We start from the raw sequence: 18,154 nt of genomic DNA on the forward strand, positions 1-18,154 counted from the left end.
GAGGAGCAGTGTCATGAAGGGAAGACACAGGTAACATCATTAGGGTGAAAACCACTCGTTTTTCCCCCGTGAGAGAATTTGGACAAGAAATTGGCTTAACATTTTAATACCCTGCACATCTACAACAGCATAGCACGTGCTGACCCCTTTAGTAATTCACATTTATTCCCAGTTATCCTCCCTAGGGCAAGGTTTCAGGGACTCAGAAAACAGTGATTCTCCAGATCCAAATTTGATTCATATCATGCTCCTAGGTCAGCACAATTGGGTAGTGCCTTTTAATCTGGGCAAGAACAACAAGTGCATTTTTAAAAGTTTTTAAACCTAAAACCAAGCCTGCCCATCTCTGACTAAAACTGAAATTGCTGGGGGATATTCTCTCAGGCTGAGGGAGCTCAGACAAGATTAGGTTAGGGCCAAAAATGAATCTGTGAAGTGTCCACTCTTCAGCTGAACGTGTTTATCAAAAAGCAGAGAAAGAAGTGACTCCCTCTTTGCATTACCTGTTATGACCACATCATCTGGCAGTTTTGTTCAAGGCTGAGGGCCAGCATCTGGGATGCCAGAACACTTTGGTGATCCTTCTGATTATAAGTATTTAAGTGGAACTCCACTAACTGAAATCTGCTATGCAGCTTTCTCGAATGAATTCTGTCTATATCATATGGTACAAGCTTAGTTCAGTGTTAACACAGCAAAACACTCTACCAGTTCTCCATCATGTTCACTGTTCCATCTCTCACAAGTAATTAAAATTGAACTTCTGCCCTCATTTTGGAACTACTTGCCCTCCTATCTCTGCTTCATCTTTACCTCATGCTAATTCTGAGTTTAGCCTTCAGCTGGATTAAGAACTTCAGCTTCCTTAATCCTTTCCTCCTACTCACAAGCAGGTCTGCTTTCTCTTGGTTCCCAGGTGCCACTTCCCAGATTCTGTTACCTGCTCCTTTTCCTCTTCTTGTCTGAGATTATTTTGAAACAAGCTGAAATCAGGGGAATTTTTTAATGGGTTTTGGCTCATTCACTCTTAAAACTTCTGTCTATGGAGAGGTATCCACACCCCCCCAACAAAGCCAGCAAAGAAGCCCCAACACAAATTGTCAGTATTACAGCTGCAGTGACTGCAGACTCCAGTGCTTTATGCATGAGAAGCTTTTATTGGTAACAAGGTCTTGGGCATCCATTTGTAGTGTTAGCAAGCAGTAAGAGTTTGCAGAACATCCTCCCTCACTTTCTCGGAACCACAGAAACGGAATCTGAAGGAAAAAAAAACAAACAAGCCCCTTGAATCATCAGTATCTGTTGAGATTATATGAAAGGATTTTTAAAATGTAAGTCAACTTGTCATTTGACACAACTGAACACAACATTTTGAGCTCCTCAGTTTGAAATAATATTACTGCTGGAGAAAGAATTGGTGGGTTGTATTCATTCTGGTTCACTGCCTGCCTTCTTTTTGATTTAACAGTTTTGGTTTTGAGTTGTTTCTTTTCTTTTGTTTTGTTTTTTTTTTTCAGATTTTGTGCTGCCATCACTATGCAGATGGTCACAACTACTTGTGCAAAGAGCATGAGTCAGTCAAAGAGTGAGCACATACCTAGAGCAATACACTTCATCAGCAATGTGCCTTGGTGAACGGGAGCTCCAACTGGGTTGAGGAGCTCTGCTCAAAGGTAATGATGCTGGGTTGAAATAATCTTCCTTTGCTTGAAACTGTTTCTATCTCCTGTTTTGTCTTTTAAGTGTTGGCATTTTAATGATTAATTTTTATATGGATCTCAAACATATCCTGTACTTCCTTTTCTAGATACCTAATCATGTGGTGGGTGAAATAAAGTAAGTGATCAAGCCAATGAAGGGGTTAAAAAGTCCAAGAAAATGAGTAAAACTGGATCTGTAAATCACATTTCACAATCTGAGCATCCAGGCCAGATTCCATGAAGTGTACAGAAGTCAGTTTTATCCTGTTTCCCTCAACTTTAGATTTAGGATTTTAAGTGCAGCTTCCAACGTGTTGCTCACTGGAAGGGCAGGCTTTATGTCATGGTTCTCTCTTGTCAATCATGATCTCAGAGACCATCAATATCAATGGAAAACTTCCACTGGTTCCAGCTGACAGTGGGTCAGACGTCATAATGCAAGCTCACACAGATGACCAGTTCTTGTGGTCAGTGAGTAGGAACATGGCAAGAATGATGCTGATAATCCCAGCCAGGACTAATTCTTCTTACCCAAAGGGTTGTACAGGAAGTTTGTTCTTCTGAAGCCTGGGAATATTTTAAGTTTTTCTTTGAAGCTATTTAAGGCAAAGGGTTGAACTAGGAGTGAACTGAACTATGGATGAACAGTGTCTTGAAAGGAAGGAAAGAAAAGGTTTTCTTGAGAGTTTTTGAATGCTTTCAATAGCTTTTCTTGTGAAGGTTCTTTCACCCCTCATATAATTATGTCATCTATCATCCCAAGTGAAAATCCCCAGGATTTTCACAATGGATATACTTACTCTGTTCCATTTTGTCCAACTTGTACTGTGATAGTTGCAGCTCCTAGTTTAGGAAAAGTTGGATTTATCATGTTGTTGTTCCAAAGGAATTTAACCTTTGTAACTGTTCCAACATTAACTTCTGCATCAATGAAGCTTGTGTAAGTGTTGCTTGGTTTGAGGGTTCCCCTGTGAAAAATAACATTTTATGGAGTGAGGCATCCTGGCTTTTAATATTATTTAGTAGTCCTGTCAACGGATTGGCTGTAGTAGCAAGTGAGCAGAAAGTTAGTACAGAAATAATATTTATCTTGTAGTACGGTAGCAACATTACTGCTAGTTTTCCAACATAATATATCCCAAATCAATGTTTGTCAGAGGCAAAGGCAGGTAGACCTGATGGCAAGACAAACCCTGTAGAGAAGGTAGATCTTGCTCCCTGTTGATTATGTAAGGCAGGGATTTTTGCACATAAGAATTTTAAATTTAATGTTAATTAATGTGATGTTGGATTTGTTTGGGATGGCCTAGAAGAATTATGCCCTAGCTGCTCAGCCTGGTTGTTTAGCAGAGATTCTCAGACTTGCAGCACCTTGGCCTAGTCAAATGCGCTTCTGCTCTTGGGTCACCATAGCTTTAACCTGGCCATTTATCAATATAGCAAGCTCTAAATGGCTTCTGCTACTAATTCTCACTGAATACTTGCCAAAGTTTCTTGGATCTTCTTCCTTTTACCCTCCCACCCCCGTGCTCTTAAATCTATCCCTGCTGTAGGAAATCAAGAACATGTGATGTCTTTATCACTGCAGAACTGTTATGAACACAGAGACACAGGAGGGGCCAAAAAGCAGAGGACCCAGTGAGATCACCCAGAAAAAACCTTTATAATTTTCATAAGCTTCTTGAGGAAGACTGCCTTTGGAGGAGGATGTTAACTCTCCTCCATACTGTAAGGCTTATGGTAGTGGAAACAATGAGACAGGACAAAGTCCCTTTGCCTTTTTGTTTCTTTGCTGGATTCACAGTTTTGCCTGGTACGTCAGAGCAAGGTTTGCTTTGGAAAAAAATGGACTTCCATCAGTTGTGTTAACACAGGCCCTGCAAATAGCAGCTGGAGAGTGCTGGAGTGCATTCAATACTGGCAGGCTGAGCTCAGGTGAATGCATGGATGCTGGCAAATGGGGATCAGCTGACAGCAAACACCTGCAGATGTGAAATCCTTCTTGGAAAAGTAGAAGTAATGGTTCTCAATAAACAAAACAAAAATATATGCAAAACCCATCTCAAAGTGCCTTCTCCTTGTTCTTCATAATCTCAGATATTTTAGTTGAAACAAGAATGTAAATAAAAACCACATGAGGCAAACAAGCAGCCTCAGTGTAAGCAGGTGAAGTTATGAGCCACAAAAAGTAGTAATAAAGCATGAGGTAGCTTTAGCAGCAACATTTTATGAGGCTGTGAAAGACAAAGAGATTAGAACCCTCTAACATAGGTCCTGCAAGTCCTTGGTGGTACAGCAAACAAGTGACATCAAATTCTAACATTTTTAAATCCTGCGTCCTGAACTTTTGCCTTCAAATCCAGAGTGAGTGAATTCTCCCTGCATTTACATCAGGGAGCTTTATCTGGGGGTAGAATGTGCTCTGTAAAAGAGGACCAATTTTAACAGAAATATTAATTGAAAATATAATTACACATTCTAGAACTGAAATTTCTTTTTGATTGAATTTTGAACTTACTTGAAGATCTGATGTTGCCTTGTGTTCCCATCATTTCCATACAGGGCAATATTTATATATCCTTTAACTTTTTTTTTTCCAGAGAGGGTCACAGTTACTTTGTACCTCCAAACTACACAGAAGAAATACAGCAAATTAGATTGTACCCAGGGAGAAACAGTCTCAAAAATATCAAGTGTTGCTTTTTGGGGTCTGAACAGTGTTATTTGAAAGCAAAAGAAAATTATCATTGCCTTTCACTTTCAGCTCAAGGCTACATCACAGGCTGACAGGGGTTAACACAATGCTCTCTCACACCTGAATCGTGGTGCTCCCTGCTGCCCTTGGATTATAACCATGCAAAACAAACACAAAACACCAGTGAGTCAGATCTGTCATTATGTCCTAATGAGGTCAACCCGTGTTCCTTTCTGGGAGAAAGAAAAAAAAACAGAAAAAAGCTAGTCCCTAACACACTAAACACAGTCTCCATCCCAGCATTTTGATTGTGAACTTTTTCATAGCCAGTGTAGTTGCAAAGAAGGTGTTGGGAATAAGTATGGATACATACCAGAATATAAACAGTTTAAAATTATTGTAAAAAGTTTCTGAAGCTCAAGGAGAATATTTTTTTTTTTTTGTGGGGAGGGACTTCCTTTTAACACACAATTTGCAAAAGCAGCTCTTCTCTCTCCAGCTCTTGTTTAAAAAGGAAGAACCATCTTGTGAGAGCTGATATTGAGGGTAACCTAGGTTTCAAAGGAGGTTGAGTGGGCCATTCACTTTTCAAAGCAGGACTAGCTTTGATCAGCTTGCTTTTGGCTTTTGTCAAATGGAGTTTTGAATATCTCTAAAGACAGGCTTTACAGTATCTCCCAGCCCTGCTTCCTGCATTTAACCACTGTCCTTGTGACAGTAATTTTCATACAATTTCATAAAAATGTCACTTGCTGCAACTTTTATGCATTGCCTATCCCTCATTTCCCTATGCACCTTGTGGTGGAGCCCACTAGACATCTCAGTGACCTTCACTGGACTCCGTAAGTTTGTCAACATCTTTCTTGAACTAGAGAGTCCAGCACTTGCACTGGGGCAAAAGAGGAAAAGGCATGAAGAACTGAAGAGCCATGGCACTGTCATGAGGTCTGTTAATCTGTTAAAATTAATTGTAAAACAGGAAAATAGAAAGGTTTGTTTACAAGGAGTAGGTAGCAATGGAAGCAATCAAAACTCACGAGGAAAATCTTTGGCCTCTCCAGTATTCAGGTAAAATTTCTGAAAATTGTATTTATTTTTGTCTTTGAATTTATCTGCATAGTGACCCATATTTGGACATCCCTCTCGTGGGCATGGGAAACAGCTTCCCTAGTGAAAAAAAAAAATACATCTATTAATAAAATTATCCAGCCAGCCAAAGAAAAAAATAGTCAGTCACACAACTTATTTTTAACATACCCACCTAACTGGCCCCGTGTCACAGCAGCAACAAATTTCAAGTAACCCATTCTGTGACTTGAAAAAGATCCTGTAAGCTAGCCAGCTTTCCCAAAGTCTCTGATTTTTAAGGGCTCTTTTTTTTTAATTTCATGCCATTTGGCTCAATCCAGCCACAGCAGTGACATCCTTGAGCAGTCTTGAACTGAAGCAGGGAGAAGGAGGTGTCCTTCCCAGCAACTGATGAGAAAAAATACTGTCTCCTTTTACCTTCATGTTGGGTCAAGAACAGCTTTGTCTTGAAAACAAAGCTCATTTTTGTTGTGAAAGCAGATTTCTACTACCATGAGAGAAGCAGGTAGTCACCTTCTCCCAGAGTGGTCTGAGAAGTGTGATCTCTAACACCTGCTCAGAACATATGCAAGTCGATCAAAGCACTATGTAGGTTAATACCTCTGTCTGTGCTGCCTGTGGAATATCAGCCCCTTAATTCCCTGCTTCTCTTGGCCTGTAGTTCCCTGTGTCCCAATCTAGAATAGGGAAGGGCTTCCTGACCTAGTCCATAAAACATTACACTTTGGCCCTGAGGCCATCTTAAGTCACCAAAGGACCATGGACTGACCCCCATCAGGCCATCACATGTGATTTACTTGTTGTTTTGAAAAGAAGATGTTTAAGCTGTGTTTGAAAGCTCACCAGCTACAGTCATTGGGATTACAGTCACTGCTGTTAGATAAATACCTTAGGTGATTAAGGGGGCAGGCTCTCCTCCTCCTTGTATCCCTGTTTTTATCTTGCCTTTTCATGTTTGACCCATGTCAGCTGCACGAGCTATAGTACCGTAGATTTCTTCACAGTTACTTCTCTTACAGATGCACTTGTTGGGTGCAAACTAGTATAAATAGAATTTCAGATGTCTAAGTAAGAGCCCCTTTTTTATATGGCCCATCCTGAGACTCTGAGAAATACTTACGGATTGAAAAAGCTCATATGAAGCACAAGAATAGCCTAGGAATCCATCAGGGTAGATAATGCTGTCTGAGTAATACTTGTAACTCCGTAAATGATTACAAGCCACAAAGTCCCGAGTTCCTGTGAAAAGATGTGCCCAGGTTAGTTCTTCCTTTCTTTTACTATTTGAGGAAAGTTATCAATGGGACAGCAGTGTGTCCTCGTGGCCAAGACAGCCAATAGTATCTTGGAACGCATCAAGAACAGTGTGGGCAGCAGGTCAAGAGAGGTTCTCCACCTCCTCTACTCTGCCCTAGTAGGACCATATCTGGAGTATTGTGTCCAGTTCTGGGCTCCCCACTTCAAGAGGGACAGGGATATGCTGAAAAGTGTCCAACAGAGGCTACGAGGATGACAAAGGGACTGGAACATCTGTCATACGAGGAAGGGCTGAGAGACCTGGGGCTGTTTAGTCTTGAGAAAAGAAGACTGAGAGGGGACCTGATTAATGTCTATAAATATTGCAGGGTGGGTGTCAAGAATGGGCCAGTCTCTTTTCAGTGGTGCCTGTGACAGGAGGAGGAGAAACAGCACCAAGTGACAACACAGGAAGCTCCACCTCAACATGAGGAAAAACTTCTTTACTGTGCAGGTTACAGAGCCCTGGGACAGGCGGCCCAGAGAGGTTGTGGAGTCTCCTTCTCTGCAGGCTTTCAAGACCTGTCTGGATGTGTTCCTGTGTGATCTGCCCTGGGTGTTCTTGCTGCAGCAGGGGGGCTGGACTTGATGATCTCCAGAGGTCCCTTCCAACCCCTATGATTTCCTATGAAAGGGTCCTGCCACAGCCCTGGCCATGTCATCGGGATGCATCATTCTTCTTCCAAAGCCTCATTACAATTCTTAGAGTATGAAACATAAGGTTGGAAACTTGCTTTTGCAATAAATTGATGCTCTAAGGCATGTCATTGACTCAACAGGTATAAAGTTGAAATGCTTTGTAAAGACTGACTGTACTGTTGTACTGTGCAGCTCAGCGTAGCCCAGCCCTCCCCTCACAAACGTGTATTCAAACCATCTGACCGAGTTTCATCATAGAAAGGAGAGCTGCATGAAGCAGGTCTTTTGCAGGCAACCGGTTCATTACCATAACAAAAGAGAACCAAATGCAAAGTATTTAACAAGGAACTTCCATGGACAATGCTGATTTGCTCCAGCTGAGGACTCCAAAACAAAACCATTATTATCATTTGGGGGGATGCCTAAGGAAGAGAGACACTTAAAAATAATGAATATATTCTTTTCCTTTGTGTTGCTTTTCTTTTCCTGACTTTAGGTTAAAAAGATCATACACAACTGGGCGTATGCTTGAATTCCCCATTGTTGATAACAAGTTTAAAAAGAAAAAAAAAGTAATGTCTCCAGCTGCATTGAATTAAACCTGGAGGAAAAGGCTAGTTATAACAAGTAAGTTAATGGATTCCCAGAGTTTAAGGTGTTTGTAGTAATGTAAGAAAGATGTTGGATAATATACTGAAAAATCTCTACAGCAAAAATCTTTGTTTGTGTTGTGTTTTTTTAATGTTATGTGCAATGTAACTTTATAAAGACACAGAAATTTTCTAATACTTGTAGTTTTCATTAGAACAACAAACAATGGTATATTTGAACAGCTACATGCCAATCTTTCTTTAGCTGACTAAAAATAGACACAATGACCTTGCTTTAATGCAACCCAGATTGCAATAGGTAATAAATAAAAAAAAATAAACATTAATTGCTCAGCAGGAGTAGCTGGGAGCATCATTGCCCTGCTCCACCCTGTGCTCCTGCTAAAGTGAAATGAAAAGTGAAAAGTGAAATGTGTTGTTACAGCCACTTCAAAAATTTTGGCACAGTTTCAGTAACTTTTCTTTCAGCTCACAGGTACTTTAGAGGAGGCATTTTTTCCAGAGGCAAACCCTTTGTCTTGTTTGTTTTTGAATAAACTCTCGAAAATGATGTGGTTTGAGTCTATTAACAGTTTCACTACATTTTGCAGCTGTGTATGCAGGTGAACACACCAAAAGCTAATGCAAAACACCTGAACTAAGGGAAGCTAAGTTGATACAGCTTGAGGGGGTGACCTTCCCCTGAATTTGTAATGTAATCAACACACTTACCTTCCCAGATGCCATCGAGATCTACGATCTGTGAAACAGGGTTCTTCGCACACCCTGGCATCTCCTTTCCTCCATTTGGATAAAAGTCAATATGTCCTACAGCAGGGCTCATGCCAAAACCTGAAGCATTTAAAGCAGAGGTAAGCATGTTTAAAATTGTCTTGTACCTATAGCTGCTGTCTTGAAGTTTGTCTGTGCTTGGTATTTTCAGAGCTGTTTGTGGTCAGGGTGGTGTATTTGTTCTGTGTCTATCTACCATCCTGCACAACTGAATCTTGATGAGTGAAGAGGATACTTAAGTGCCACAGGGCATGAAAAAATTTGGTTTCAATACAACAGAGCTGAGCACTCACCTAAGTTGGGGATTGTGGGAGCTGAATCTGTGTGGATAACATCAACAAAGTCTGCATCAGATTTATCCAGTCTGACTTCAATTGGAGTACCTTGAAAATAAGGCTGAGCAGGATCCAGTCCTGGAAGAAAAACACTAGTCTCATGTACAGATCCAGAGATGTAGATGTATCAATAACACCATGATTGTGTGTAATGAATGTCACATATGTAGTTGCCTATGATGCCTTAGATCTAAGTAGCAGAGGCATTAATGAAATTATGTGTGCTCCCACTTACCAACTGGCTTTTCTCCCAGGTTACCTGTGTGAAGCCTGTTGAATTTTACTGCTTTGCATCACTATCAAATCCCAACACTTGGATATCACTTTGTGGTTTTGGCCTTTTTTGTAGTTGAACTTTCCGTTAATGATGTTGCTGAAATTGAGGTTACTGTGTCTGCATCCCACATAACTACCTGCATGGTTTCTAGAGGACCTTGTTTGAGAGTACTGCAGCAGAAATGATGCTGATAGCACCCCATGTGCTTGGAGGTGTCGAAACCAGCCTGCCTACCTGGGCTCCAGTCAGATTTCAGAAAAACATTTAGTTTTGAAGTCACAATCTTTGCTTTCGACCCTAGCAGAAAACAATTCATTTGCTTCCCAAATTGCTGCAGCAATTTCAGTTGCATATAAAGTCTTGCAAAATTGCATAATTTTTTATGCTACGTTATATTTGCATCTCTTGTTGTCCCTGGGCAGCAGATTTGATTTTGCGTTTGGACTGAATTTTGTAGATGATTTGTACAAGCCTGAAGTGCCTGAGGAAAAGTAACAATGGGAAAGGGCTGAGTTAATAATATCCAGAATTGTCTTTTGTGTATGAAAGGTCACTTTGCTTAATGCCCGCTGTCCTTGGCGCAGCCTGCAGGATGAGTAAAGAGATCAAGCCCCTAGCTCTAAACTCTAGAAGTGCTGAACACGTCAAAAAATGGCTAAAGAATTCAGACTGCAGGGTGAGTTACCTGTATTTTGAGAAAGCAGTGGTTTGATCAGGAGTTTAGCTGATAATACTTCTTGTCAGTTTTGCTCTCTGGGAGATTATTGGAGGTTTTAAAACGCTTGAAATGGCGTCTCTGCTTTGTGAGGTTTCTGGAATATCTTTTTAAGAAATTAATTCACATTGCAAGAAATATGCCTACTTGATTGTTGTTTGTTTGTTTTTAAAGAGTCAGTTACACAATCTAAGAAAGATGAGGACTATCCCTTGCAGGGCAGGGCTATGGGAATGGTTTTGCAGTGGCTGTGTTGCACTGATGCTCCTGCTGCGGGCAGAGGACTGAGCCCACCTGCGCTTCCGCGGGGCTCCGCTTTGCCTCTTGGCCATAGGCCTTCTCACCATTTAGGTCTTGCAGTGTTTCAGAATGGCTCCTTCAAGAGTCATTTGCTCTCAGCTAGTGTGGGCAGAGGGTAGATTACAAGCCAAAAAGCTGAAAAATGAAAACTTGCTGTTGGATCAAAAGGAAGATGACAACACTTCGAGCCAATGGTCACAGAGGCTCGGTCTGTTGTATCTTGTGAGACACAGACACTATGGGACCAGTGGAGGCTGCTCAGGGTCTGTGGACAATATGTGAACTGCTATGAAACAAACCAGAATTAAAAATGCATCTTTTGAAGGACCTGAACAGGAAAACTCAGCTTGGCAGTAGTGAGGGTGTTTCTCCCTTTCTGGGAGCAAGGAGTGTGTAACTCGCAACAGGGAAAGACAACAGAGCAATTTGGTCCTGGGGAGGTGGAAACTGAATCACTACAGCTGGCCCAAAATTAAGAGAACATCATCATGTTAAAAATGTCTAAATTCAGGAATGCAGTGAGGCTTAAAAGGGACAGGTTAATACTTAGGAACATAGTGAAAATGTGAGGAGGGAGGGTTTGTCTGATCAGTCAGCTCTGACATCTGGAAAGTAAGAGTGAGCTCATGTTGCTCAAACTAAGATATTGTGTAAACATAATGTCTTTGATCTCCCTCAAAGAAAAATGAGATGCAGTTGAAATCTGGCTGTTTGTCTATGTATCAGTTTCTTACTAAGTCTACTTGAATCTGGGTAGAAGACACAATCCCCTGTGACTCAATTTTTGCTGCCAAGGAAATGCAGAGATTTAGTGTATCAACAGTTAAGTGACAAAATTAAGCTTTAGAAAGTTTGCTGGAAATAAAAAGAAGGTAATTAAAATATGTACTCCTCTAGATGAAAAGTTTATGTAGACATAGCAAAGCATAATGATAATGGGTGATATATCAGGAAGGTTAGTTTATGCTTCTGAAACGTCAGGGTCAATCCATCCTTTTCTGGAAAATTATATTTGTTAGCAAAACTACAGTACAAAATAACTAACTGCTCACTGTTGTGCTGCTTCTAGCCTGCTTTGGAGGGACCTGCAAGCAGTGGGTGATGGGCATCAGGTGTGTTGCTTTATCTCAGGCCAGATTATGTAAGGTGAAAATGGCAAGAGAAAAGCTGCTAGGACAAGGAAGGCAGGGATTACTCTCCTTGTCTGTTTTATTACATTGGCATGGGGCAAATAATGAAAAACAACTATGATAGCTAAAGCTCATTCTGGTTGTACTCTAGTTCCTGTGAATTTATTTTTATCAGTGACACGGAATATTGCGTTACAGCATTCACTCCAGTTGTGCTCCAAACTAGCACTGGTCTGGACAGTGACACTGCTAGGTTGAAGCACCAGAGAGAAAGCTCAGCAGAGGTTGCCACAGCCATTCATGTGTCACATCAGCAAAGCAGCTGGTGTGCTGCAGGGAGCCTTCTGGCTCCGTAGCCATGTGGAGCCCTCCCCGTGCTGCACAGAGAACCATCGAGCTGACTGTCTTCCCGCGCTTACCAGGGCACTCCTTCTCCATGTGCTGTGAGAAGAGGCCGAGTTCTATATTGTTCAAATCACCCCTGACTAAACTACAGCCCAGTCAGCTACAATCACAGGAGAAAAATGAACAGCAGCATTTTGTTAATCTGCAATGTCTTTAGCAGGAGGTGGCTTCGCTCCCTGACTTACCGGTTATTCTCCCGATCCCCGGCCGCCTCTTGCCAGCCTCACCTGCCACGTGTGCTCCAAGGCTGTGCCCAATTATGTGAACATCAGCTGGAGAGTATTCATATTTTTCCTGAGAAAGAGCAATATAAAAAAAAAACCTGCTACATCTGTTTCCAGCAGTGGCAGGGAAGAATAAAAAGGGGCTGAAACATTGATTTGCCTAGAGGAATTTGACTCAGGAACTTGTATGGGATTTCAGCATCTCTTTGCCAATTTAGATACTTATGTCCAAACCAGATTTTTCAAAATTCCTCATTCAGCTGTTGCCCCAGTTTGGAGGCTGTTAAAACTCTTGACAGCTCTGTCAATAGAGTCCTGAGAGGCTCTGTTTCTCTTTTACTTCCTAGGACCCTTAAGATTCATGGGCTGTTTTTTGCAAGATTGAGCCAGGCAGGAACTCTTAGTTACACTGGCCAGGTCAGGCAGCACCTGCAGCTGGAGGAGGACATGAGAGGACAGATGCCTTCAGCCTTTTTGGGCAGTGATTGAGCAGCTGCAATGCAGGTGTAGAGACTGAGATATGGGTCAGTGCACTCCCAGAGCCAGCATAATGTCTACTGAAGTAATTCATAGCTCACTTAGGGCAAATGTATGTTGAAAGCATTTGAGATTAAAAGAAGCCTTCAAACCAAGCACTGCTTCCCATGTGAAGTTGGCTAAGAAAGGGGGCACATGGCAGTTTCTGTAGATTTAGGCACTGTGCACAATAGCTTTCCCTGGAGCAGCTGAGGGGGGGATGACTTGTCCCCAGGTGTTGTTGCTCACCAAGAGCTGCTACTGGCTGCCAGTGGTTTTCTGGCATTCTTAGGAGCTGTTTGGTAGGTTTTGCCTCTGTCAAAAGGCAGTTTGCTGTGTTGGTTATCTCTCCATATTTAAGACTACACAACACTTTACATCTGTTAAGATCCATGTTAACAATTGTTTGGCTGTACTGTGGGGGTGTCTTGTAGGACTTGCTCTACATCATCTGGCTAACCCTGCTGTTGTCACATAGTTCTCTAACTTAAAGAAAAGAAGTCAGAACTTCTAAACCAATCACTGAATAGGAGAAAAAGTTTTCTGCTTGTTACAATCATATTCGTGAAAGTTCCCAAATCGAGTTTCTTTCAAATCAGCATTACAATTATAGCTTTATAACCACAAGTTTCTTACCATAAGAACATTTACAAAATAAGCTATTTCAGCGCCTACGACCCGGACGTTGTTGGATGCCTGGGTGTACTGGCACCTTGCTCCTCTTTTCCAGTTCACACAGATGCAGTTCACATCTTCCACAGAAAGCATCCTCTGTTTTGTAAAACAAAATTGAAAACCAGAGTCCCACAGTAAACACAGTCTGGAAATGATTCATGTTGCTTATTACAGCTCAACTGATAAACTCTGTAGGAATTTGTAAGAGAACACTTGGAGAAGCAAGATCTTAGCTTGTATTTGTGGTTATGTGAGTGCTCACACCACACTGAGACAGGGTGAGGTGCTGCAGTAATGGCCACACTATTATTTCCAATATCCATAGCAGTATTTTTTACAGAAGGCAAAAGAGTATAAAGACTGATACTTCTAATTTTTAATTTTGATCAAACTTCCTATGCAACACTAAACAAGAGCTGTACTCGCATACTGATTCACTTAAGTGATTTGAAAGTACTTTAATTCAGATTCAATTGGAACTGACATTATTTATGATAAGAATCAAATTTTTCTGATACAGATTTGTAAGAGAGTGTCTTTTTATGAGAGAATGCATAAATTGCTGGTGTCACTGAATATTCATTTCAGATTTGTGGCTTTACTTGGGAATGTGAATATACAGGCAGATACTTTACTGTCTGCCACAGAATCTGAAGCTTTGCTTTTCTCCTCTGAGCTGGATTGCTTGGCTAAGTGTATTTTTCTTTAGCAGTTTTGGTGTATTTATTCTTCTTTGCTTTATGTTCAGACGTTATAAAGCATGCAAAACTAATTACAACTGGTGAAGGAGAGAAAAGGCAATAGAAGCATCTGTGGCTATGTTAGAAGTGGTAAAAATAGATGTGCAGACAGGATTGTTACTTAATGGGAAGGAAAGTAAATAACATATACATAGGAGGGCTGCTGTATTCACAGTCCCATTTGCTCCTCTCTTTACTGAAAAGATTCACTGAGGCCAGTTTTAAATGAACTGGAGCATTGCAATAAAACATAGGCTACCATGATAGAAAGAGAATTTAAATATTTATCTAATGTCTCCCAATTCTCGTGGAAACTGATCAAAATAATTTAAGGTAGTAGCTGAAGCAAAATATGAGCTGTGTTGTGGATTGTGAGGCCCTAGAAAAAAATTATCTGAGAGTGGAAAATAAGAGGCTGAGAATTAGAAAACATCTATCTGCTTCTGATAGGCTGAACAAATTATTAATCCAACAATTATTCCTACACATTCAGAAAGTAATAACATTTTTTTTAATAACAAACCATCCAGTAAATTTCCTTTCTCTTCTTTTGATGTAGTATCAGAGAAGCATGTAATGAGGATGCAATAAATGTGAAATACCTTGTGTTCAGTGAACTTTTACATTGTTTTTCATAGTGTTCTCATAAGTAAAAAAGGAGTATAGAATTTTGAAAAAATTGTAGTTGTGTGATAGTTGAAAAAATATCCAAAAAATGCTATAGGCATTTTGCTTTATGTGCTGTATGGCTAGTAGTTTTCATTAGCTGCAGCTGCAATAGAAAGAATGTTTATAGCATATGAGAAGACCAGGATGCTGGAACTGCAACTTTGTATGGGGACAGGGTTAAGAAATAACTTGGGGCATTAGTGAAAGCCAATGAAGCAGAGTGCTTTACTGCATTCACTGTTCATAGCAAGCCCTCGAGTGAAAGTTTTGCTCAAAGTGATCCCCTTGAGGTTCCTACTGGCTGTACATTTCTACAGCTTTATTGCTTCTGTTAATGGTCAGGCCATGTCCCCAGCCCCCAGCAGCCACGTGGCAGCCTCTGCCTTAGTGATGGACTTTCTGCATCTAGAAACCTGTCTCTTGTCTCCAGAAATATGACGCAAGAGTTATGAGCCTGCAGTTCTTTCTGGAATTGCCCTCGTTTCTAAGCAGTATTTTGCTTCAGGGTTTCTGTTGTTTTTACCAAGAGAAAAAGGGACTTATTGAGCCTGTTGTCACTCACTGCACTAAAGAGAAGAATCTGATGCATTTTACCTCATGCTTTTCCTCAAGATGCAGAGCTACATATTTAAGCTGCTAACAATTTGGAAAGAAGTGGCCTTTTTTCCCCCTTCTTACCACTACAAGTACCCTGAGAGAAATTGGTTAGCAATAAAGAAAACAAACAATTTACAGGAACATTTTTATACATACAAACTAAGGAACTTCACAGGGGCAGGATTTCCCTGTGGTACATACCTTGCACATGTCTGACAGCCAGTTTTCCTCTCCGTTATCGACAAATCCATGTACAATAAATCTGGTTATCCTACTCGTGTTAAAATTTGAGGAATCGATTGTCGAGAGATCAGTTGAATCAATCTCCTGTTGTAGATATTAAATTAATTAACTTTTCAATCTGCTTTCTGGAAAGAGTTCATCAAAATTGTAAAGACCTGAACCATGCCTGTCTGTACAGGCATTTAAAGGTTGCACAACGTTAAACTCATCTGTAATCGTTCACATGACTCTGGGCTAAGGTCTGTATCTCCATTCAAAGAGAGCTTTGGCACATATCTTAGAGCAGCCCAGACTTTGCTTTTAATGTGTTTTCCTTCTAACTGTGGAAAAAAGCACCTGGTATCTTTAAAAGTGCTCAGCTTCTCAGTACTTCTCACTGGCCATACAGAAAACATGGGGGGAGAGGGACTGATTTGTGAAGGCTGGAATAGGATGAGAATTCTGCCCCGGAGACTCTGCCAAGGGGCTGGAAGTGGTTGTCTCTTTGCTAAAGTGGAGGTTTGACCATTTCTAACACTGCCAGGACCAGAGATGGAGTCTGTGTTTATTCTTCTTGCATGTAATTTACTAATGTTTAAATCACAGCACTTCTTACCTGAGAGTTTTCAGGATTTTCTCTTGTATACAGGAGAAAGTGAATGTCTATCTTTTTTGGATCCCAGGGTAGTTTATGGACTGGTCTTTCTGTACTCCCAGACCATGGTAGATCATCTGAGAAGCATCCAAGCCTGTCAAAGCAAACTTCTTCACCTGTAGCAAACAAATCAATAATATGTGAATGAGTAAAGAAGTGGGGCAGCCTAGTTAGAACTCACAGCATCTCTTCTCCAGAGGTCTCTTGATCAGTTGAAAATCCTGTGGTTTACAGAAAGCAAAGACCAGCAGTTGTCCTCTCTCGGATCTTCAAATGCTACATTTTACCCCAAGGAAAGAAGCCACCCTATCACTCATCAACAAAATACTTGATGGAGCTCCTCTGTGAATGTCCTGTACCATAACTTGGGTATCTTTGCCTGAGGCAAAGACATCTGATGAGTTTCTCCTAATACTAAGACACGATATTGCAAATAATCAGCAATAACTTGAGACTGTGCTCAACAGCTGGCTACACTGTACACAAGAAATCTCATACAATACAGCCAGTGGCTTCTGCTGACCATAAAGTTATCCTGCTGTTCAACTGTCCTCACCTTACTTCTTCCCCATTTCCACCACTAAAGAGGGGTACACCAAATAATTTCTTAGGTTTGGTAGAGCAAACACAAGAGACACACACACTTATCTCACCATTCTTGTGCAGGCAAGTGAATGATGGAACCACAGTCGGTAATTTTTAAGGCACCATAGTGTAGAATAACATCTCACAAAATAGAGCAGCCTAGAAACCCATATAAATACTAACCCCATATACTTACCTTCTGCTGCGTTGAGCAGAAATAGTGCAAGTATCCAAATTCCAAGCATCTAGAACAGTAGAAAAAGAAGTGGCTAGGATTTGCTAGCAAGGACACTTAGCTTTCTGGTGATAAATTTTCTGAAGGTGAAAAGGGTGCTGTGTCTTCCTGCTCTGCAATGTGCATCTATGTCTACCCCCTGTGAGATGTGTGATTCAGCTTTCTCTTTGCTGCACTAGAGATTGTGGGGCTCCTAAATCTACTAAAGCATAGCTTAAATCCAGAGTGATTTTTGTCCTGTCGTGGCCACACTTCTAATTGGATGGATAGTAGCTACTTTAGAACTAGCATAAGGATGCCTTTGTGAGCTGCTGTCCCCCTTTATACTGCTGTGTCTTGGGAAACCTTATACCTGATAAGGTAAAAGAAAAACCCCAAAATCTGAAATACTTACAATGCAGCCTTGAAGCTCTGCGCACTGGTGTGCAAACTTTGCATGCAGCTTTATAGTCTGCTTTATCCTTGGAAATGTTCCCAAAAAGATAGGAACATTTATTTCAGATTACACTTTAGCTAAGCTGGAAAACAACTTTAATGGTTAGTTTCTCTGAAAACTCCAAAATCCATGAACAGTGATTTCTTGAACTGGTGTCCTGGAGCCCAGAATAGGATTGGAGCTCCAGAAGTAGGGTCATTCCCAGGCAGCAGCACATCAGGAGTGGAACATTGAAGAGAATTGTGTGGGTCTGTGTGGCAGTGCATTTAGAGGCTGCTCTTGGCTGGGAAGGCTTTTGTTTTTAGTGTTGTGTGTTGGGATGTGGGGGGACCTACTGGGGGAGTTAGTAGAGAACCACATGGTATTTTAGTCCCCTCCCTTGCCCTGCATTGAGTGACTTTGGATGTGAAATGCTCCTGTGCTTCTGGGTCTTTGGTGTCCATTTCTTGAGATCAGCTCAATCTGGAGAAGTCTTATATCCCCTCAGGAAACTTCTGAGTGGGCCTGGTACGTCTTCTCACAGTGAAAGTGTCTGACCTTCTCCTGGTATCCCTTTCCTTGTTGAAATGAGTAGATGTAGAAGGACAATTGTCTACCCTCAGTAGGTTGCTCTGCTAGAGACAGCAACTAAATGGTG

The 18,154-nt window shown here is 41.1% G+C and overlaps 1 protein-coding gene across 1 annotated transcript; it reads right to left on the minus strand.

The window, feature by feature from the left end:
• Positions 1–1,168: 1,168 nt before the first annotated feature.
• On the minus strand, positions 1,169–17,091 carry LOC127383934 (pancreatic triacylglycerol lipase-like). The gene is made up of 12 exons (XM_051617685.1): positions 17,043–17,091; positions 16,223–16,377; positions 15,586–15,711; positions 13,340–13,474; positions 12,149–12,257; positions 9,095–9,214; positions 8,742–8,861; positions 6,605–6,723; positions 5,433–5,562; positions 4,219–4,330; positions 2,501–2,668; positions 1,169–1,256 (listed from the first exon to the last, which is right to left on the minus strand). Exons 1-12 carry the CDS (start codon positions 17,089–17,091, stop codon positions 1,193–1,195), a joined length of 1,407 nt encoding a protein of 468 aa, XP_051473645.1. The 3' UTR covers positions 1,169–1,192.
• Positions 17,092–18,154: the final 1,063 nt, after the last annotated feature.

The sequence above is a fragment of the Apus apus genome, chromosome 4, assembly GCF_020740795.1.
Source record: "Apus apus isolate bApuApu2 chromosome 4, bApuApu2.pri.cur, whole genome shotgun sequence".
NCBI lineage: Eukaryota > Metazoa > Chordata > Aves > Apodiformes > Apodidae > Apus > Apus apus.